The sequence below is a fragment of the Diabrotica virgifera genome, chromosome 6 (genome assembly GCF_917563875.1).
Source record: "Diabrotica virgifera virgifera chromosome 6, PGI_DIABVI_V3a".
Taxonomy (NCBI): Eukaryota; Metazoa; Arthropoda; class Insecta; order Coleoptera; family Chrysomelidae; genus Diabrotica; species Diabrotica virgifera.
Window position 1 is genome coordinate 46,362,348 of NC_065448.1, and position 24,705 is coordinate 46,387,052.

A 24,705-nucleotide genomic window follows, 5' to 3' on the forward strand; every position below is an offset into this window, starting at 1 on the left:
AAAATCATCAATCGAAAGGTGATTTCAAATTGTTGAAAGATCGAAATTCTTTATCCGGAAATATACACGTTTATCTTATTTATTTACCTAGCGATGCAAAGGTAGTAATGTTTATGTTCGTTTTTTGAGAATTAGAGTATGTTTGAAAGAACTGTCAGGTCAGGCTTAAGTTAAATGTTTAACAAAACCTTCAGATATTTAGTTTCCTCTATTGTATTTTTAATCTCATTCACATTCTGTTGTCTTTTATTTTCTAATTCTCTTTCGTTGTGTCCCATTTATTGATGTGTATTCGTGCATGGATTCATCTGATAGTTTCTTCTTTTTTCCCTTTACACTTTTGTTCTTTGGTTTTGGTTTATTCCACGTATTATTTTTTGTTTGGGACAGTGTTGCATTTTAAATTGCATTTTTAATACGATCTTTTCCAGTTTTCCAGTCCATGAGGGCCTATCGAAGTTTTTGCGACACGACGTCTTCTCTACTTCCGATTTTGGCGATTTTGAATTTTGAATCCCCTATGAGCTTTTGGTAGTTGCATTTTGCGTCTTACAGAGCTCTAAAATATCGTAGTACAATAATTGTTCAACCTTAGCTTAGATATAAATATGAGTCTTCAGCTGATATTCTTATTACTGAGAATAGTTTCGATATTCCTGTGGATCAAAAATCCTACTCTTCAAAGGACTTTGTTTGATATCAGTTGGTTTTCCTCTCTTCGGACTTTGCTTATACCTTTTGTTATATCGCATTTATTTTTTTAACGGGATCGGTACAAAGTTTCGGCTCCGATGCTATTTAAATGCGATTCATTTTTTTCGAATCCTGAGAAAACTAATAAGTATTTTTGAAAAATTTAAACGCAGAATGAAAGATTACGTTCTTACCGAGGGCCGAAAGTCCCTGAAAACTTCTATAATGTTTATTTTAATAAGTTACAGGGGTGAAAAACTAAGAGAAAATATAGTGTGATTTTTAATTTCAAATATCTCATTCAATAGAAAGTTTTTATTTATTCTAAGTGACTTTCGACCCTCGATAATAATTTAGTCTTTCAATCTGCGTTTAAATTTTTTTTAAAATATGAATTAGTTTTTTCAGGATTCGAAAAAAATGGACACCATGTCAGTGGTGATATTTTCCAAATCGAACAGTCGCTATCTTTGTCATACAACGCACTGAGTCGAATAGAATATGGTGACAAGACAGTGACAATTTTAAATATTTGACATAGCATCGGGAATATTTTGAGTTGCTTATTAAATAATATTGATTATTTCATTCATGGGAGATTCTGACCAATAGAAAGCTACAAAAATAAAAATTAAACTGATTATTTTTTTTTCACCTGTCAAATTCTGACGTTTTTGCTTTTTCAGCCAATCACCACGCGTCGTTCTAGCCAATCATTGAGTATAATACTGATAAAACAGCCTCTTCCTTGATAAAACAGTCTCTTCCCTGATAAAACTTAAGGTACCCTAAATTTCACATAATACGTTACGAACGACATTGGAAAATCTCATATTAGTTATAAAAATTGTGTTTTTAATAATTGTTCATTTTCGATTTACACAGTTTTTTATGTAATTTAATCGAACAGTTTTTTATGTATTAACAATATAATAAATAAATTGGTTCATTTTTAAATCATAAAATAATTTATCTATAACCTACTTAAGACATTTATCCTAGTTGTCTTAATAGTATAAGTATGGAGAACGGTCTGCAAAAAAATATTTTTTGCACGATTGATCATTTTTGACTGTTTACCGTGACAGATTTTACGTCAGTAGGTGACATTTACTAGCAACTCGACGGTAAGTAATCCAACTCGACGGTAAGTACTCCAACTCGACGGTAAGTAATTCACTTACCGTCGAGTTCAAAAATCTCTTAATTTTAATTTATTTTTTGAAAGAATAAAGAAAACTAACGAATTATTTATTAATATTGAAAATTATGGTACAATTTATGGTTAAATTATTTAATGAAATCCCACTTGTTTGGGCTGTGGTTTCACTTCTAACAGAAACTCCTGCAGAATCGCATACATTAGTAGTATTACTAGTATTGCACAATATTTTTTCGGCAAAATCTATTTTATTTTGAAGAGAATCTTCTACATAGCTTTCTGCCACTGTCGATGAACGCCAACCTCCATGACGCTTTAATCCGAGGACATCAACACCTTTATTAGCCAAAAGCGTTGCTGATGTCCTCCTGAACGAATGGCCAGTATAGTTCTCGGGATTAGGCAAATTTAAGAATTTGGCAATTTGAGAAGGCCAGCCCCCGATTGTCCCTTTCCCTATTACTTGAGCACAACATTTTCCTTTGGCGTATCTTAAGAACAAATGATTTGATTTTACTTGTAATGGACGAAGTTTTATATACTTTTGCAGAATTTCTAAATATGGAATTTTATGGTCTGGTTTATTAACGACTGTAAAAGTACGCTGGATGTTCGTTTTTGTATTGGGTACTTTTACAATCATTAAACCATCGGTTTGCTGGATGTCATTCATAGTAATATTATATAATTCTTCTCTTCTACAGGCACCAGATATTCCCAACATCATTGCGACCTACAAATTATGAAAAAATCTTCATTAGAGTATTTCTTTTACCTAAACTAGCTTATACTACCTTGTGAACTAGAAATTCTTCATCCGGTGCTACCATCAGAAATTTTTCAAATTGCTCCCGTGTAAAATGCTCGCTTTCTTAGGCCTATAGCCAACATTTTTTCTCTTCAAATACGCGATCAAAGTTGAAAACTTGGAAATATCAATGCCATCATAAAGAAAAACGGTGGATTTAATCATTGAATATTCTGCCCAGAGGCTTCCAGGAGCTTTCAACTACATATGTCTTTGAACGAAATATGCCAATAGAGTCTTTTCTTCGATTCTTAAATTCTTGCCTTCGCACCATTTTTTAAAACTTTGGTAGGTATTTTGATAACGGATTTTGGATTTTTCGGGAATAATTGCGGAACACCCTTCTTCCCAAGCCCGTTCAATTTCTTCAAATTCACTTTCGCTCATATTTTAATTTATAATAATCAAAATTGTACTTAAAATTATTGACAACTAAATAAAAACTCAATTCTCCATTGTTGTTATGCACCCTAGTTACTACCTAACAACCAAAGTATCTATCTTGATAAAATGCATGAAACTAGTCAATATGACGAAAATGTTTAATTTTAAATTTATAATGGTGTCAATCGTGCAAAAAACGTTATAAGCATGTCGAACGTTAAGGGTAACCGATCTCAGACAATAATCGGAGTCGTCGCGCCGCTCCTCCTCCAAACAATTGTCTTCGATCGGTATAAAACCCTTACCGTTCTCCATACTTAATATACTATTACAGATGCCCGTATTTACTGATAATACATATTGGTTCACAAAATAATCTTTTCAAATACCACTCGTCCTCTAAATTTTGCTTGATAATTTTTTTTCGTTTTCGTACTTAAATTTAGGGTAAAATCACTCAAACAAACCGAAATGGATAAAATCACTCGTCCTTCGGACTCGTAATTTTATCAGTCGGTTTGTTTTCGTAATTTTACCAAATAAAGAAGTTTTCGTGAAAACAAAAAAATTTATCGATAAAATTTAGAGGACTCGTGGTATTACCTTTGATTATTTTTTGATGATTTTAACTTCCAATCGTATAGTAAGATATTTGATCACGTGTTTAATTCTGTCCAATCAGATTAAAATTATACTGAGAATTATCTACTGTAGAAAATTACCGATAGAATTTTTTTAAGTAGATTGTTTCTGTTTAATGGCCACCAGTTTCCTAGTTTTGACAATTGTCACATTTAAGAAAATATCCATAATATACGTATTAAAAAATAATCTTACGAATATCACACAACAGTAAGAATAAATAAGAAAATAATGCTTCATTTGTACTCAAATTTGTTGTCATTGGGCAATAGCTAATTGTCTATTGCCAGACAACAAATTTTCGAAAAACTGTCGCATTATTTTCAATTTATTCTCACTCTCTTGTGATATTATACCCGATTATTTTTTAATGATTTTAACTTCCAATCGTATAGTAAGATATTTGGTCACGTGTTTAATTCTGTCCAATCAGATTAAAATTATACTGAGAATTATCTACTGTAGAAAATTACCGATAGAATTTTTTTAAGTAGATTGTTTCTGTTTAATGGCAACCAGTTTCCTAGTTTTGACAACTGTCACATTTAAGAAAATATCCATAATATACGTATTAAAAAAATAATATTACGAATATCACACGACAGTACGAATAAATAAGAAAATAATGCTTCAGTTTTACTCAAATTTGTTGTCATTGGGCAATAGCCACTCGAGCCCTGCGGGCTCTCGTGTCTATTGCCAGACAACAAATTTTCGAAAAACTGTCGCATTATTTTCAGTTTATTCTCACTCTCTTGTGATATTATATCCGATAATTTTTGATAATTTTCCGTCGTCAAGTATATTACGTCAGATGCTCTTCGTTGCTATGAAAAAATACATTCAGTGACATTAATGACAATTAATGTTTTAAAAATTATAAAAGTGATGATTTTCAACCGTCAAATATTTATAACAACTAATTTGTATTTACATAAATAAATTACAATAAAATTTTAATGTTTAATTGTAATGTTTAATTGTACTAATTTGTATTTACATAAATAAATTACAATAAAATTTTGGTTTTGAACAGTATTATTCATGAAATAATCGCAACAAATTGCACTCGATCTCTAAAATTAATATAGAATTTTTGCCCTTGGGAAAAATTCAATAATTTTAGAGCTCTTGTGCAATTACTACTGATAGTGTACTTGATAAATAATTGATTTAAGACGTCAACTTAATAAAAAGTTATTTATTGTTTATCATTTATAGAAGATCCAAGCAGAGAATACAACAGGATATATTCTGTGATCCAAGTATTTTGTTGTTAAAGATGTTCAAAATTGTAAGCGTTCCATAGTAACAATATAATATATTAAAAAATCACATCACTTTTCCTCTTTTCTCGATTGAGTATTAGTTTTTGTTGTACAGTATATAAATTATTACAATCACTGAATACATAGTTAGTGAAAAAATTATCAGTAGTAATTGCACAAGCGCTCTAAAATTATTGAATTTTTCCCGAGTGACACTTTGACAGTTTTAGTTTCACGAGCCGAAGGCGAGTGAAATTATGTCTAAAGTGTCACGAGGGCAAACATTCTATATTAATTTTAGAGATCGAGTGCAATTTGTTGCGATTATTTCATGAATAAAACTGTCAAAACCAAAATTTTATTGTAATTTATTTATGTAAGTACAAATTAGTAGGTACAATTAAACAAACAGTTGTTATAAATATTAATTTGACGGTTGAAAGTCATCACTTTTATAATTTTTAAAACGTTAATTGTCATTAATGTCACTGAATGTATTTTTTCGTAGCAACGAAGGGCATCTGACGTAATATACTTGACGACGGGAAATTATCAAAAATTATCGATTTAATTTAGATTTCTGTAGCTTTCTATTGGTCAGAATCTCATATGAATGAAATATTCATATTAATTAATTGAATTAATAATGCAATTATACAAGTAACAGTTATCCAAGAACATTCAAAAGCCATCTCTTTAAAGTTAATGATGACATTGTCAAGTAATGTTTACATATCCATACCAGTGAGAATTTTACTACACGTAATTTGCCGTGTAAAGACAGAACAAGTAGAGATAGCCGTAAAATATTTGCGCCTACACTCTTAATTCCAGAACACAATTAATTAATTTAAACTCCCTCACAACACAAAGACATCTGGAGACCAACGAAATGAAAATCTTAAGAAGGATTGGTGGAAAAGGACTACAGGATAGGGTAAGAAGTGAGGAAATCAGACGCATATGTGGGGTAGACAATATAAATACCTGGGTAAAGAACAGAAAAGAAGAGTGGAATCGAAACATAATCATGATGTGTGAATCAAGGATAGTAAGAAGAGCCAGGGACAAGTCACCGTTAGGCAGAAGAAGTATAGGACGCCCAAGGAAAATATGGAATGACAACTTAGGGGCAGAATGAAAGGCACCGTTAAAGAAAAACAGGCAGTAGGTACTGCCTATATAAAAGAAGAAGAAGAAGAAGAAGAAACTCCCTCACAACATACTTAACCAATTTTTACCATTTAAATTACCATCAGTAAATATTCAGCTATATCTATAATCCAATAGGGTTTTTCATCGATTGTCATTTGTTTCGAGCTTCTGTCATGTGTCACATAATATTAATATATCTACGCCATACGTCTTTGGTTTGTACATTGTTATATACCAATAACGTATGACGTAGATATATTAATATTATGTGACACATGACAGAAGTTCGAAACAAATGACTGTGAATGAAAAGCCCTATACAGCGACCTAGTATGCCTTTTCAAACATTTACTTTTTGATAAGTGATAGATTCGTGCGCTACTTGATAGAACTTCATTTTATCTAACAAAAAATCACTGAAAACTTTTGTTTTCAATACTTCCAAAAAATTTCTTACAAATTAATGTCACTACACATGTTTCGGCAGAGTGCTTTTCTCAAGTGAGATATTTTACTGTGTCTGTGTCCACACTTGTTGAGGGGTGGGGCGCTGGTTTTCTCAAGTTGGTCATTCAGAATTATATCTGTATTTCTTAATTTATTAATTTCCATAGATTCTAATAAAGATAGCTTAAGGCCTTTATTTTGAATATGGAGAATTTGAAAGTGGTCATTAAAAGAATGATTATGATCTAGAAGGTGAAGTGTTCTGTTTGTTGTGTGGGTTTGTTTTGTGTTCTGTTATACGTTTATTAAAGGTCCTACCAGTTTGACCGATGCAAGTTTTTGGAAAACCACCACATGTAAGTTCACCACTGTGTAATTGCTTTTTCTTCTGGCTCTTGTTAGTTTTCCTTAATGTATTTGTTTAAGTAGTTGTTTTGTTCTGAAAGCTGGTGTTATGGCTTTCTTTTTTATGTGTTTGGCTATACGATATCAATAAAAATAGTCTATGTTTTTGGTTCTTGACAAAAAAGTTTGTGTCAAGATCGATAAGTACCTATCTTATTAAGGCCTGTTAATGCTCTGAATTCGTAAATTTTCCAACCAAACTGTTTTAGAACAAATATATACCGGCGCTCCCTATAATAATAACCGTTTAAAATAGGCGCCGTGTTCATATTATTATAAAAAATAAAGTTAATAACCTGATGCTTTAAATGGAGAAATATTGAAAATCCAAACTTTCTAGTAAAGTTATCGACTTTTTTTTAGATTGGTACCAACATGTAAATATTAACCTGTATGATAACGGTACACAAACATTTAAATACATGACATTGTCAATATTTGGCGACGTGATATGCTTACTTAACTTTAGGTAAAAAATACTTGCGAAATTCTGCGATGACTTCATCTTGGCTAAACCTTTAACATAATATCTGGTGTATTTATAGTTGTGTCTTAAAACAAACACCAGATGAATTTTTGGTGGTATGTTATGGCTTGCCCACACAATGATTTAAAATTCATGACTTGTAAAAGGAACAAAGCATGCGATTTTTTTTATTGCTTTCACATGCTGCGAGGTTGTACAGGGTCGAGCGTTAAAAATGTGCCAATATTCTCTTAGAAACTGTATGTTGTTTCTGAAATAATTTATTTCTTGTTTTTTGACTTCTACTGATATGAGAATGTATATTTATAATCTCCACTGCAAAGGGCCTAGCCGGGTAAGATGATGAAAAATGCCCCCAACTCGATTCGAATTCCATATCATATAGGTCACCGTTTAGCACATATAGAGAAACTCACTTTCTGAAATTTTTAGCCTCCTAGTTGGTCACGTGACCCACCAGAAAGTGCATTTCTGAAAATTCTTTCGGAGTAAACGTTGAAAGCTGGGGCGACACGAGGCATCCTTGTCGTACTCCTCTTTTAATATTAAGAGTCTGGGATTCCAAACCGTTTACTAAACCTGATGTTTGATTCCAATACAAATTTCTCTGCCGTACAAAAAGTCTCTGCCGTACAAGCCCATGTCTTTTAGAACTTGGATTAATATTGAGTGCTTGACATGACCAAATGCCTTTTGGAAGTCAATAAAACAAAAGTATATGTCTACACATACATCACGACATATTTGAGCGAATTCATTCATCCCAAACAATGCTTCTCTTTCCAAACCCGTTACGGAAACCAAACTGTGTGTCACTTAGGTATTCCTCGCATTTATTGTAGATACGGCCATGTATTACCTTCAGAAGAATTTTCAATAAATGGTTTAACAAACTGATGGTTCTATAATCAGCACAGGTTGTCTTCTTAGGTAGAGCTAACTTGGAATTTTTTGGTTGGAATTTTATCAGGACGTGTCGCTTTTTTTATTGGCAAAGATGATTACTATTCATTCAGCCAGTCACAATCAGATTATGGTGTAATATGTAGTGTGTGTGTTGAGTAGGTAAATATCTCGTTACTTAGTAAAGTCAACTAAGCTTTAGAATGAAAGTAAAAATTTTATGTGCGATATAACAAAATATAAAACGTTAATGAAAAATAGCTTCTTAATACAATTCAACGAATCTGGTTCATTATGGCAATAATGCCCGATTTCACCAACGATACCTAAATATTTAAGAATTACCTAAGTGGGTTTAGGTACTTCCTAACTCTAAAACGGATTTCACCATACGATAAGAATTGCCTAAACCGCTTAAGCATTACCTTACGTTAGGATACGGATTTCGATCTCCCTAAACTTTAGGTATTACTTATCGTTGACAGTCGGGTTATATTTTTACAATTTTGACTAATGTACTTGTGACGTTTGTCAATAATTTGCTTCTTACCTTAATTTTTCTGTTATTCTGTAATATTAGTTGTAATTTTGTATTTTCTTTTATATTATTAATATAATATATGTGTTGGAAAATATAGAAAATCCTTTGGAGTTTTTTACAGCTCTGTTGACAAAATTATGTAGTCTACCTACTGTACCTACTACGTAACAAACTAGTGTTGTGTTTCAAAAACCCATTCATGATATAACTAAAAGTGGGTCATTAAAAAATTAATAATAAAAAGCAATTTTCAACATATTATTTTAAAATTATTTCATTAATGACAATTCAACTAACTTCAATTTTTCGTCATCTGTGAAATTTACAACTCTTTTATTTTTCTCTATTTCACTGTACATATACAAATAACATACAAGACTATATTTTTATTATATAAAAACTTAATGCACAAATAACCAACTACTAAATAAAATAACTAAACAGTACAAAACTGAATAAAACCAAATTGGCAAACAAACAATAATGACAAATAATCGAAAAAGTAAGGAAATGTCATCTTATTCTTCTTTTTATTTATCAAAAATAGTTCAAACGTACCCTATAGGTGATACCTAGGAAAGCATTTCCTAGATAAGCAGTTCTTTTAGTTGTGAAATGCGATTGTTTCTTTAAGTATTGACTTAAGAAGTTCCTATCGATAAGAATTACTTAATAAGGCAACTGTTTAGGTATCGTTGGTGAAATCGGGCATAAGTGTTTTTATTGCACATGTCAATTTGTACTACAAGTTTTATATACCTACACCGAAAGAGGGATTATTGTTGTCCAAAGATTTAAACGATCAGCAAATCTCAATACATATTATTTGTATTGTTTACATTCACAGATCATATTATAAAATAAATTTCTGGTCAATAGAAACAAAAATCTTCAGTATTATATTGCCTGATTGGCAATAATTGCCAATTATTAGCCATTATTGGCGGTATGTAGTACACAGGCCATATAAATAATAGTGTGACAAGTACTAAATCATATAAATTAGAAACTTTGCTTCCCACTAAGCAACAAATTAACTAATTAGTGTAACGTTTGTTATAAATCTACCCAGTTGGAGAAAAAAGTTTTGGGTAAAATACAATACTAAATTAAAATTGTTTCTAATATTAAATAAAAATATGCAGCATAAGGTTGTATTAATAATATAATTAATTTCACAAATATTTTAGAATATTTTTTATTCTTGTAATTCTTGTTAGTCTGATTTTTGACAAAAATCAGACACTTATTTGTTATTAATTGCCGCAGGGTCTCTTCTTGATTTCAGTTACAGTTAGGGAAAAATGATTTTTTTTAAAACATCTTTTTAAAAAATTTCTCAACTTTGGCCCCCTCCCCCCCGCCTCCCTCCGCTAAACGGTGGGTGGTAGACATATGCTGTCCGGAAATAAATGGTAGGAAATATAGTCCTCTTCATTTTTCTGTTTAGTAAATTTTTTGCAAAAAAGGATTTTACTTTCTATAACCAATTTGTCTTGCGAACTACTTGTTTGTGATAGTTTACGTGAAAAAAACCTTAGACCAAATTGTTAAACCTTGTTTTCTGAGTCAAAAGTGCTAATTTATTAGTAGTTAATGATTTTACTACACTACATACATTACAGTTGAGTCCACGAGTCTTTACCCGTGCGTCATTAATACCTGGCGAGATAAAACACATATTTGATGACTCAAATTTTAACTCGTAATAGGAGCAGCAGCTACTTACTGTCACTTGCTGTTGCGTTTAGTAAATTTCAATTTCCGACTTATCATCGACTTATTTCTTATGCTTTAAATGATGACGCAAGGGTAAAGACTCGTGGACTTAACTGTATACATTTTACTTAAGGTACTATGTAGTACACTTTAGAACACCAAAAATAATAATTTTTTTCAAGAATTTTTTTCTCAGTACCTTTATTAAAAATGAACATACAACTGTTTACATATTAATATCTACTCTTAAAGAGTACAAAAAATATACCTTTTTTCATTTATGCACGTACGATAATATTATAGAGGGCTCAAAAGTCCAGGCCTCGAAAAATGATGGCGGACAGTTAATCTCAGGATAGGGATATCTGAAACAAAAAAATTGTACTGCATTTGAAAAAGGAAGGTTTCTTACGTGACAATTTACCACAATTTGACCAAAAAATAAAAAAAATGATGTGTGTGTACTTTGTACGCACGTAAGAAGTTATACTTCTATTATAATATGATTTCAACGAAATAAATATACTTACTTTAAACAATTTATTTTAATTTTATTTAAATACTAAACTAATTTTAATGCTTACCACATTCCAAAAATAAAAAAAAGAATGAATGGTCCGGATGATTTGAACTCAAGACCTCTCGATCTCTAGCCGAATGCTATACCAATCATGCTTACCAGGTCCGTGTTTGTATCGTCTCGAAAATAATGACAAATCACGGTAACAAACAGACCAAGTGAAGTATAATACATAAATATAAATGTTTTAATAATACATCCATTACTCCTGAGGAAGACAAATCCAAAGACACAAAAACTATAATAAATGTATTTAGGTACTAAAAACACCAATATTCTTGTTCTCATGATCATTTTTCAGTGCGTCACAGTTTTTCGATTTCTCTCTAATGCATTAAGTTAGATGAGACGGAAAAAGCGGTAGCTCCGTGATTAAACACAAAAATAATGCAGCATTACAATGGTTATATACATAAGATGTCTATTCCTAACCTACGTTTGATTCGTTGATATTTAGAATGCGCGTTTTTTCTAGCCAATCAAATACACGTATTACGAACATTTGACGAAAACTTCGTCCATTTTGGCCATTTTTTAGAAGTGTCAAAGAGTCAAGTGACGGTTATTATTCAGGTCAGTATTTTGTGTACCTGTCATTTTGAAATTTCGAATTCGACTTCACTTATGTTTCACAACGTCTTTGTGCATTATTTTGTGTTTTGGTTTAGAATTTAGTTCGTTAAAAGTTAGTCATTGGCGTGAGGAGACTAGAGACATTCGAGATGTACCGAAGAGTGCTAAATATCTCATGAGTAGATAGAATAGCCAACGTGGAGGTAATGAGACTTACGCATAAGGAACGAGAACTAACAAATAAGAAGAAAACTGAGATATATGGGACATGCGATGAGAGATGTATATCTAATACTCCAGGTCATTATGCAAGAAAAAGATCCATAGTAAGGAGACGTAACTCATGGCTGAAGAACCTTAGGAACTGGTTTGGATGTAATAACAATGAATTATTTAGAGCCGTGGTTTCAGAAATAAAGATCGCTCTGATGATTACCGACTTTTGAAGCGGAGACAGCACCTAGAGAAGAAGATAAAAACACAGTTTATGGATAGTTTTGTGTCATTTTTTAATGTTTCCATATTTATAAATTTAATTAACAATATTGTTTACTTTTTAATTTTATTCCCCTTTATAAAAAATACCTACATGTTAACATATTGTGTAAAAATCAAATCTATTAAATTACTAATTAGTTTAATTCCACAAGCTTTTCTCCTATGGCTAAGTACGATTGTGGCATCTGTCAGATTCGTCAATAATTACATGAAATAAGTCTCGACACACCCAATACAGTATATGACGTCATAATTAATGACGCACTGAAAAATGATCATGAGAACAAGAATACCTATATTCTTTTCACACCTTTTTTTGCACTGATATATTTATACATAACTTGAAAGATTTAGCAACTAAAGGCCATACTGTATGTGTGCGCATGCGCACAGAATAATGAAAATTCACTCCTAATCGCGCCTAAAGAAGTATAACTTCAAAAATAAATATTTTTTAACCATGAAAACTGAAAGAAAACTGGCGATTTTATAACAAATATTTTTCAAATTTCCATAAAATCTTTGTTTTGCGTAATTTTTTACTAACTGTGGTAAATTGTCACGTAAGAAACCTTCCTTTTTCAAATGCCGTACGATTTTTTTGTTTCAGAGATCCCAATCCTGAGATTAACTGTCCGCCATCGGAACTACTTTTTTTCGAGGCGTCGACTCTGACGCCCTCTACAATATTAACGGCGCCCAACGTGTGTAAATGAAAAAGATATATTTTTTGTATTCTCTAAGAGTTAGATATTTATAGGTAAAAAGTTTTATGTTCATTTTTAATAAAGTTTCTGAGAAAAAAATCTTGAAAAATACTTATTCTTGGTCTTGGTTTGTTGTTTTATATGTTTTCTTTACTAAGAAATATTATTTAAAACACTTCCTTTATTATTTTTTATTTTATCGTGAGAAAGTACTTATGCTGCTTCCAAAAACGGTTTAAAATTATGTACAGAGTATAAAATACAGAAGGAACAGCAGTAGTGAAGAATGTTTCATTTAACAAAAATCCAGTGTTGAATGCAAATTCTCTTTCATCCGAAGAACATCCCATCATTATAGCGAGGTTACCATCAGCTGTCTATTATACCTGTATCTTTGTACATCGCGTTTGCTCAAGCAAAATAAACATATGTCGATTCTCCACAAACCAACAGTAAGTTAATAACCTGCCATTGACTAAAATGAGTATTTACGTATCATCAATTTAGAAGAAATCAATTCGACAAGACACTCCTGCGCGTTTTCTTGAAAATTATATATTCCGAGTACCATCTCAAAAGGTGCTCTTCCCGATATCGTGGGAACAAATACACACTACTCATTCGCAATATTAATTACTCAAAATGGAAAAATTAAACTTCCTGCGGTACGAGAAAGTACACACCCACTAAAAACGGCGTCTACGACAGTGTCGTATTGTAAAGTAGTCAAGAGGATACCTAATTAATACATTTTTATAATATGAATAATTGTGATAGCCTTAGAACACAAGAAGTTAGAACGAGAAGAGGATACTCTAGAAATAATATTCTTCCGTGGATGCCCACTTCAAATTTCTTTTTTTTTCTGATTTCTACTATTGCTCTTAGACTTAAATACATACAGCACACCTAGTCCAATCAACAGCCATTTTCCCTTGGAATTTTGAGAACCAAGGTCGATTTCCTTGAAAATTTGGATTTAGGTAGTAATTATAACCTTTGTCAAAATCTACCCTATGCCGAACTGCGTTTTTACCCTGGGGATGAAAACAACCCCTTCTAAGGGATGAACATTTTTTAATCAAAATAACTACGGAAATCGATGGAGTGACCAATTCTGAGTAAATTTTGTTCTGTAAAATATTTTTGCAAAATTGACACTTTCCAAGTTATTTGCAATTGAAACTATCCATTTTTCATTGAAAAATGTTTTATAACGGTTTTTCATGAATATCTTTAAAAAATGTAATTTAATAGAAAAAATCATTAAGTACAAAATTGTAGCAAATAAAAAAACAAAGCGATTTGCCTCTGAAAGACCTATGTGAATCCAATAACGACTGAGTTACTGCTACTCTTTAAAGGATGGTTATTTTCGAAGAACATCGAAATGGAGAACCTTTAATCTCAAATAACTCGAATGTGGTGCAATTTTTTGGGAAACCTTAAGAGACATCTTTTAAAGTTCATTAAAAAACCTTTCAAATAAACTCTGGTAAAAGTTTTTGCGTAAGAACTGACTAACTTATGACGAAAATAAAGTCGCTCTCTGCTTTTTTCTTTTTCAAATGTAAAAATTAAACCATCGTCGTTACAATCCTAATAGAAATGAATAGCTTCCCACTTGAAATTGACTTTATTTAGTTATAATTGATACGATCCATGTGATTTGACCGGTTTGGAATGCTTTTTTTAGAAAAAATAATTTATTAATCGAAAACGACATTTTTAAAATTAAAAAAAAGTGCATTTTTCTTAAATAAATCTAAAAGTAAAATTTTTTTACTGAAAGTTTTGATTTTTTTTGTTTTTGTATCATTAATTTTTTTAGGTTTATTTAAGAAAAATGCACTTTTTTTAAATGGTATTAATTTCATTTTCGATTTAATCAACTATTTTTTCTAAACTAAGCATTCCAAACCGGCCAAATTACATTCTTGGGATCCCAAGAATTTTTGGATCCCACGTGTTGGGAAACCTGTATACCTTACCTTAGGGCATTATCCTGTTTGCCATGTGACCATCACAGGCCTTTTTACTGAAGTATGCACTTTTAAGGCATCTATATTTTATGTAAAGGGTTTTTACCCAAATATTTTTCTTTTGTGGCTCAGCTAGCATCCAGTTTATCGAACACTGATGATGATTTTTTATAAAAATCGAAAACGTTTTGTTGTGATGTAGCCCTTTTAAGGGATTTTTAATAAAAAAATTTTTATACCTTTTACAAAGGATTTCTTTCCAATTTTGTGATTGATGGTATACAGCCAACTACAGGAAAACCTTTTTCTTTTCCTTGTGGATTTTGTAAACCAATTTAATTCAAGACACCTTCAGTAATAATAATTGACTTAAGCTCCTTCTCAAATATGCCCGGAACAATAATAAAAAAATTAAAATATTTAAAAATTTCGAACAACATCGATTTTTTTTACTTTGTTTGCTTATAACTTTAAAACGATTCGTTTTGGAACAAAGTCGTAGAGAAATAAAATAAAGATAATTGAATTTTGTATGGTATACGGCTGGTTCAAAATGTCTTAAAGTATTACCCTTTCTTATAATATAAATTTGCAATCTAAATTTTTTTAAAAAAAGTTCAAATTTTTTAAAAATTTTCTGAACAAAAAGTACACTACTTTGAAGTTGACTAATTTCTTTACATATAAAGAGGCGCTCTACCTATCTAATACACTTTACATAATTAAAATCGGATTATTTAAGGGGCCTCAGCAATGTTTTAAAATTATAAACAATTATTTGGCTTATAAACAAATAGCTTTGTTTAAAAATAAAAAATTACTTTTTAGTAATGCCAATAATCAAAACCGGTATAATTTGACTTAAACTTTCAAATGCTGTTAGCAGAATTGCTATTTTATTTTTTGTTCAAAAGTTATTCGGGTTCAAAAATTGCAATTTTTCGATTTTTTGAAAGTTCAACCGCGTTTATCTCGAAAACTGTGCATCCTACCAAAAAACTTGTAAGAAAATTGTTTGCTTAGAATCACCCAATAAATACACAACAATGTTTTATTTTGCGAAAAATCGATGCTATATAATAGGGAACTTGCATAAATTTTTAAATTCGAAAAAAATGTTATAAATCACAACAGAACATAATTTAAAACATGTATCAAAGATAAAAAAAAGTTTTGTTTGTCTTTCGTTTGGCCCCTAAAGACGATTAAAAATTCAAATTAAAACAGGTGGTCCAAAACGCATAGTGACGTCATATAGTTGTGCATGTACATTCTGCACCAACAAAGTAAACAAAATTGTATATAATTTTAAATTAGACACTATAAACGTCAGTAGAAAATACAGTTATGTAACGTCACAAGCGTTTTTGATCGTTTGAACTATTTTACATTGGCTAAGGGTTCTTCTAAACCAAGGCCAGAAAACAGAAAAAAATATATAGATTTTAAATTATCTTCGTTATTATGAGGTTTTACCGCGTGAAAGTTTGGAAATATTATTTTTAAAGGAAACTGAATAATATTACGTAATAAAAAAATGTGTAAGTTCCCTTATAGGTTTGGCATTCGTTTTGACACTGACACTAAGTTTTATAAATATATTTGATAATTTCTATTTCTGATATATTTGAGTGTTTTTAAGATATATTTTTTAAAATGACCGAAGAGGGTTTTTGTAAAGGGCAGTCTGATAACTTACCTATAGTTGATATGTGTATGGTGGCTACATATTTTCAAAGGAGTGAAAATTTTTCCGTCGGAGACGTTCGGGGAGTTAAAGCAGATAACTAAGTACATATATTATGTATATTATACTCCCATTATACCTACTAATTTTATACTGTGATTTTATTCTGATTATTATTCTCATAAGTATTTAACGATAAAACTTAGTAGGTACACACTTCCTATTAAGTATAGTGATCAAAAAATGTCATTACAATATAAATATTTTCCCATATTTCGCGACGATGATGTGGCCAAATACCCAAGTAGGTGAAGGCCAATAAACTAAAGAAGAAGAAGAAGAATATACTTACATATAACCCTCCCACATCACTGATATAACCATATAAAAAACTAATGTAAAACTATGTGACGTCACGGGCCGTCTGAACTACTTTAAAATAAAGAAGACTTTAAATTTGTATTTCTAAGTTATTATGAGTTTTTGAAGCGGGAAATTTTGGAAATCTCATTTTTATACAAAACTGAACATTATTATGTAATAAAAAAAAATGTGCAAGTTCCCCATTCCCCAAGTTCTTTGTTTATAACAATCTTATCGACATCCCGATCAACTGTTACCCAAAAAATTCGTTTTCTACGGGTCAAAATACATAAAAAAAACTTAAATAAGTCCATCTAAATAAAGAAGGCCGTTGCAACCCCTCCTGGCGACAGCACTAATTTGTTTATAAGCCAAAAAATTGTTTATAACTTTAAAACATTGCTGAGGCTGCTTAAATAATCCGATTTTAATTCTGTAAGGTGTATTAGATAGGTAGAGCGCCTGTTTATATGTAAAAAAAATAGTTTAAATAGTCTACTTTTTGTTCAGAGAGTTTTTAAAAAATTTGAACTTTTAAAAAAAAATTAGATTGAAAAATTATTATGCAAAATCTATTAGGTCGATTTTAATGAAATTTGGTAGACGGTTTAAGTATGTTATAAGAATATTCTAAGCGAATTACTAAGGTTCTAAGTGTCACCAAAGTGGTTAAAAACATTGAATAACAAAACAATACAGGCTTATTTTGCCCCCTTATTTTGTATTTATTGCTATATTGCAGAAAGGGTAATACTTTAAGACATTTTTAACCAGTCGTGTATCATACAAAATTAAATTATCTTTTATTGTTTTAAAGTTATAAGCAAAGAAAGTAGAAAAAATCGATGTTTTTCGAAATTTTTAATTATTTTTATTTTTTTATTAATGTTCCGGGCATATTTGAGAAGGGGCATAAGTCAAATAATATTACTGAAAGTGTCACCTAACTTCATCTGCAAAAATCCGAATGCCACCTCTCACATCCATCTCAAAACAGAACCGCCCAGCTGTGGGAGCACGCAAAATAGAATTCTATTTGAGTGACGTCACGTTGCCTAGCAACCGTCGATTCTCCCATTATGAAATTCGTTTTATGACGTCACAAAAATAGAATTCTATTTTGCGTGCTCCCACTACTGGTCTACTATGACTTTTTCAATTTCACTAAAGCTTGTGTAGTTTTTCTTCGACAGCTTGGCATTACAATCACACTGTCTTTTGAAACTTCCGTAAACTATTTATTAATAACACACATTTTTGATAGTTTCTTATAGATAGTATCTGCTAGGAACGAATATATTCGTTGGTGCTAAATTATATTCACTATTATTTGTTTAAAAATGCACCTAGTAACATGGTTTTGAACTATACGTCTATGTTATACACACCCACAGCAAATAAGATCGGCGCCAGTGTCTATACCGCATTTTTATGTTTAATGATTTATTTTGATAGTCTATGTAAACATTAAATATTGGTTTGCTAATGTATGTCTCTATACGTTTAATGGGTTTGGCCAATACTTTAATGCTTCTTTTTTGCAAAAGATTAATTATTTTTCTTTTGTTTTAGCATGCGCACGACGAATCGATGAAAAATGGCCATGAGGTGAATAAGGTGAGTTTTTTACCTCTTTCATTTTATAGCGACCAACAGTTATAAGATAATAGATTTATTTAATGTTAAGTATATTCAAATGGGAAATAAGCCACAATTTTACCTAAAAATGATTTTATTAACGTTTCGACGCCCAAGTCGGGTGTCGTTGTCAAAATACAAAATAATACTAAATAATCGAAAATGTTGTTGCTTAGTAAAAAATTCTTCTAATAATTTATTTAATCTGACTCATTTATATCGGCAATTCAGACGCGTATTATACATTTTAAAGTAGACGACTTTAAAATGATATTGCCAATATTGATGAGTTGCGTTCCTGGGACGACTTTACTAAAAGAGTTCATTCGATTACATGAAATCAATCCCAACTCAAGAATATCCGCCACAAAAAATCATAGCATGTGCTCTGTCTTTAAAAAGACAACCAAATGCAACGGTGGCACTGAAATTCTCGCGTTAGAGATTCCATAGTAAATCACGAGGGAAAACCAGGAAAAAACCTCGTGATACTATCCCGACATCGTAAGTATTTGGGTTTACATTTAGTTTACTCTCAAAACTAATACCAAATTCTGACTTGATATTTTAAATTTTAGTATTATTTAAAATTTAAAATATCAATTTAGAATTTGGTATTAGTTTTGAGAGTAAACTAAATGTAAACCCAAATACTTACGATGTCGGGATAGTATCACGAGGTTTTTTCCTGGTTTTCCCTCGTGATTTACTATGGAATCTCTAACGCGAGAATTTCAGTGCCACCGTTGCATTTGGTTGTCTTTTTAAAGACAGAGCACATGCTATGATTTTTTGTGGCGGATATTCTTGAGTTGGGATTGATTTCATGTAATCGAATGAACTATCTTTTAGTAAAGTCGTCCCAGGAACGCAACTCATCAATATTGGCAATATCATTTTAAAGTCGTCTACTTTAAAATGTATAATACGTGTCTGAATTGCCGATATAAATGAGTCAGATTAAATAAATTATTAGAAGAATTTTTTACTAAGCAACATTTTCGTTTATTTAGTATTATTTTGTATTTTGACAACGACACCCGACTTGGGCGTCGAAACGTTAATAAAATCATTTTTAGGTAACATTGTGGCTTATTTCCCATTTGAATATACTTAATAGATTTATTTAAAAGATACAAAATACTTGATGAATTCTATATTGAGAGTTTGTGTGGAACAACTAGCAATGATAGTTCAGTCTGAGACAACGGCTTCCCACCATCGACAATATCGCGGACGGACACGGACCAGCTCGCACCACGCACCGTGGGAAGTGTATCGTCCGTGGTAGCACAGACAGACGCGTCTGTGCTGGTCCGTAGTAACAACGGCTTCCCAGGATCGGCAATTTCGCGGACGGACACAGACCAGCTCGCACCACGCACCGTGGGAAGTGCTCGTCCGTGGTAGCACAGACACGTCTGTGGTGGCACACACACGTCTGTGGTGATCCGTCGAAAGTCGGTAAAGATCAAAGGTGCGTTATGGGAACGTGCGGACGCTGTCATGATTTTTTAACACGTTAAACGCCAGTTGTATAATTTACACATACAGATACAAATAACTTTGATCATTTAGGCCACCTGTATCCAAACGGATACAAAGAAATACTTTCACTTTGGGCTTGCTGAATTCAAAAGAATCAAAATTTCGAATGGCAAAGTGTTATATTTTCTCGACTCTGCTTTACGTGGTAGAAGCATGGACACTTAACGCGTCGATTCCTAAATAGTTGGAAGTATTTGAGCTGTGGATGTATAAAGAATCCTGACGATATCATGGACCGAGCATGTAACAAACAACGAAGTCATGAGAAGAGTCAACAAAATGATGGAAATATTGGAAACCATCAGGACACGAAAGCTGCAATACCTGGAGTATGTTATGCGTAATGAGAGATACAACATACTTCAATTAATTATACAAGGGAAAATCCAGGGCAAGAGAAGTGTAGGAAGCAGAAGAATCTCATGGTTGCGTAACTTGAGGAAATGGTATGGATGCACATCAATCGAACTATTCAGAGCAACAGCATCAAGACCAGAATAGCCATGATGATTGCCAACCTCAGTCGCGGAGCTGGCACGTAAAGAAGGAGAAGGATACTTACTTTGTGATGTTTATTGTTAACTATTCGTTTTGTTGGTTGGTCATATATCATATACTTTGTCTTTCTAATATTCTAATCCCACTTACTCTACTTTTTGCTGTAATTCTTTTGGCGTTTTCTTAATTTCTGTTCCTTCATGTATTAATATTTTAAAGCAGTCATCGTTTTACATACCTGAGTGTAAATTAATAACAAACTGCATGAAGATAATACTTTTATGAAAGGAGTGGGTGGTCAGCCTGTCTCCGCATAGTGGACCACTCTGTATCTAAGAATTAAACGAAATTAGATCTGTGTTTTTAATTAATTATGCAGAAAACCTGATACCCTGGAACCCAATATGATGGAGGCTAGGATCGATAGAGAATTAATTTACTGTGGCAGTAAATATCCTACTCTAACAAACATTATTATTAACAATGTGCAAGGTAGTGAAGCGGAACTATTTAGTATCACGTTCAATCAAGTGCAATTTATTATTGTTGGAGTAATAGGTCAGTAAATGAGCGTTAAATACGGTATTAGTCCGGAAATAGATAAACTGACTATAAACTGACTATATAAACTGACTATATAATTCTAAGCAACTTTTGTTATATAGGAAAAGTCAAACAATAAGGGTTGCACCTAATTTTCCCCTTGTTGATATATTCTAAATTTGTAAAAATATGTAGGCAATAATCAGACTTTTTTGACATGCCATGTCTATTACAGCGAGCATTTCGGGGGCTAGAGTTAGTGACGAGTTTATATGACGTCATTATTACATTTGGTGAGATTGGAAACATAGAGGTATATATTAACATAGAGGGAGCCTACCTTCCGCGCTTCCTGACGACAAGATCTCAGGGGACTGGTTTGCTGCATCTCCTTCTAACACATTGTATCGAGAATCTATAATGACATTCAGTGTGAACATAGGCACGGAAGAGGAGGACAACTGTAGCAGCTTTACTATGCGTAAGAGTGAAACAGCACTAATCCAAATAAAAAAGATGGTGTCGTCACTTCGCTCTGAATGACACTCTCTCTATGCTAATATTTAACTCTATGATTGGAAATGGTAACTTACGACTGTCATAATATTGGAGGTTAAATATGTCAAAATATTGTTTTCAAATTCTAATCGGTGAATCGAAACACATACAGTCGGAAAAATAAAAGAATACCCATAAACGATCACATCAATCACATATTTTGTATTTGCTGTTTTTTTTTATAAATAGCAAACGAGAGAGATAGATTATTAATAATCTGAATAATATGTGATTGATGTGATCGTTCATGGGTATTCTTTCATTTTTCTGACTGTATATATTATTGCTTTAATACAATTAAAAATAATATATTTAACAATTTGAATCAAAATCAAATAGAGAAACTAAAGTAACAGAATTTAGTGTGTAGACAGTTTTATAGGACAGTTTATATTTTAACCAACTTGTTCAATCACAAATTAATCCCTTAATTTATAATCTCACATTAATCTTAACTTCCTTAATTGTTATAGTCTCACTGTGTATAATTATTGTGAAACATATTATTGATTAATGGCTTAATTATTACTCCATTCCTGTAAACTAAATAAATTGCAAATAGTTGTTATTCTAATTTTACTTCCAAGTGTTGAAATTGCGTCCTCAATTAAATTGTAGTTCTAAGCTTTCAAAGTATTCAAAGTTCAAACTTTTGTTATTTTGCAAAAAAATCAATAAACTTATTGATGAATCGTAGCATTTTGGTGAGATTATAAATAAGCTTTTGGGACTATTTTGAGTCGTAAACTATTAAGAATAGTTACCTCATTAACAAGTGCGTAAGTCATTGTTCGAATTTTTTTAAACGGTTTTTCTCAAATAACTTAAAAAGTAGGTATTTTATGGGAAAATATATTCTTAACAAAATTGTAGCTTCTAAAAAAACGAAAAAAAGCTGTGTATGTATGAAGTCTCGTATGCTGAAGTATGTGGACTCAGTAGAAGCAGAGTTGTAGCTCATGAAAAGCTTCTTATTCGTCAAATTACAAGTCGAATATGTCAACGAGAAATAATCAAAGAATGAAGAAAATTTCGGGGAAAATCGTTAAAACTTTTAAAGTGTTAAAAAATCTTTATTTTTGATTTTTAATAAAATTTTTGAGCATGACAACTAAGCAAATTACGCTCAAAATAAAATTTGTCATTTTTTGTAAAAACAATCGTGAAAATCACCCCTTCATCAGTAGTATCCCAAATGAAATTAATTGTTACCTCTTTACAATTTATTTTACTTCTGTATTGTTTATATTTTTTGAAAGGGTCATAGTTGCAAGAGCTTGAAAGAGTTATTAATCATGAGTGTATGCAAACTTTGAAGAACTATATCTGTCTGCCAATTTTTACCTTACAGAAAAACAAATCATATAAACTAAAATATCCAGAAAAGCAAGACCTACACTTTTTTACTGTTCGAGATTTTTCATGTCACTAATATTTTTAAGTCATTTTGGAAAAAAAACATTTTTTCAAAATAAAAAAATATTTAAAACCATTGTTTTTTTCAAAAATAAACGTTTTGAACCGGTGAAACTCATAGATTATACATTGCTAGTCAAAAGTCCGTACCCCCCTCGTATCTTTTGAACGGTTATACCTATAATAGTGAAATTTGGAGGGAGAAAATAAGCGGATGTAAGCTTCTTAACTAGTCATGACAGGTGACGTAATAGTGACAGTTGACGTTACAGAGCCACTGTGACTGATAATTTTAAATAGGACCTTATGGCAAGTGATACCTCGTTTGAAAGGTATTCAAAATACCTATTCAGTCATACTAATTTTTTTGAGTTTTAGTTGATTTTGATTTTGGTGAATAAATTAAATAAATATAATATTGTAGTTTCGCATTTAATTAATAAAAATTCAAATGTCCGCCTATAGTTTTTTCGTCAAAAAGTTGACGTTTTTCAATTCTTTAATAATTTTTACGTCAACGTCAACCTTTTTGACATGTAATCATATACGGAATTTTGGATTTTTATTAATTAAATGCGAAACTACAATTTTATATTTATTTCATTTATTCATGAAACTTAGCTTAAACTCAAACAAAATTAGTATAACTGAATAGGTATTTTCAATACCTTTCAAACGATGTATCACTTCTTGCCATAAGGTCCCATTTAAAATTATCTATCACAGTGGCGCTGTAAAGTCATCTGTCATAATTACGTCACCTGTCATGACTTGTTAAGAAGCTTACGTCCGTTTATTTCCTCTCTCCAAATTTCACTAATATAGGTATAACCGTTCAAAAGATACGAGGGGAGGAGGTACAGACTTTTGACTAGCACTGTATAAACAATACATAAGTAATTACGTATTTTTTATGGGAAATAAGCCACAATTTTACTAAAAAATGAATTTATTAACGTTTCGAAGCCCAAATCGGGTTTCGTTGTCAAAATACAAAATACTATTAAAATAAAATAAACATGTTGTTGCTAAGTAAAAAAAATTCTTCTAATAATTTATTTAATCTGACTCATTTATATTGGCAATTCAGACGTATATTATACATTTTAAAGTAGAAGACTTTAAAATGATATCGCCAATATTTATGAGTTGCGTTCCTGGGACGACTTTACTAAAAGATAGTTCATTTGATTACATGAAATCAATCCCAACTCAAGAATATCCGTCGCAAAAAAATCATAGCATGTGATCTGTCTTTAAAAAGACAACCAAATGCAACGATGACAGTAAAATTCTCGCGTTAGAGATTCCATAGTAAATTACGAGGGAAAACCAGGAAAAAACCTCGTGATACTATCCCGACATCGTAAGTATTTGGTCTTACATTTAATCTACCTTCAAAAAACTAATACCAAATTCTGACTTTAATATGTTTAAATTATTAATAATATTAATATTACATAGATATACAATAAGTAATACTAAAATATAAAATTTGTA

General features: G+C 31.3%; 1 protein-coding gene across 1 annotated transcript in view; it reads left to right on the forward strand.

Moving 5' to 3' along the window:
- LOC126886950 (tensin) overlaps nucleotides 1–24,705 on the forward strand; it is a 1,001,992-nt gene that overhangs the window by 648,762 nt on the left and 328,525 nt on the right. The window contains exon 4 of the mRNA XM_050654136.1: nucleotides 18,577–18,621. Coding sequence (XP_050510093.1) covers nucleotides 18,595–18,621 — 27 coding nt within the window. The 5' untranslated portion in view covers nucleotides 18,577–18,594. The remainder of the gene's footprint in view (nucleotides 1–18,576; nucleotides 18,622–24,705) is intronic.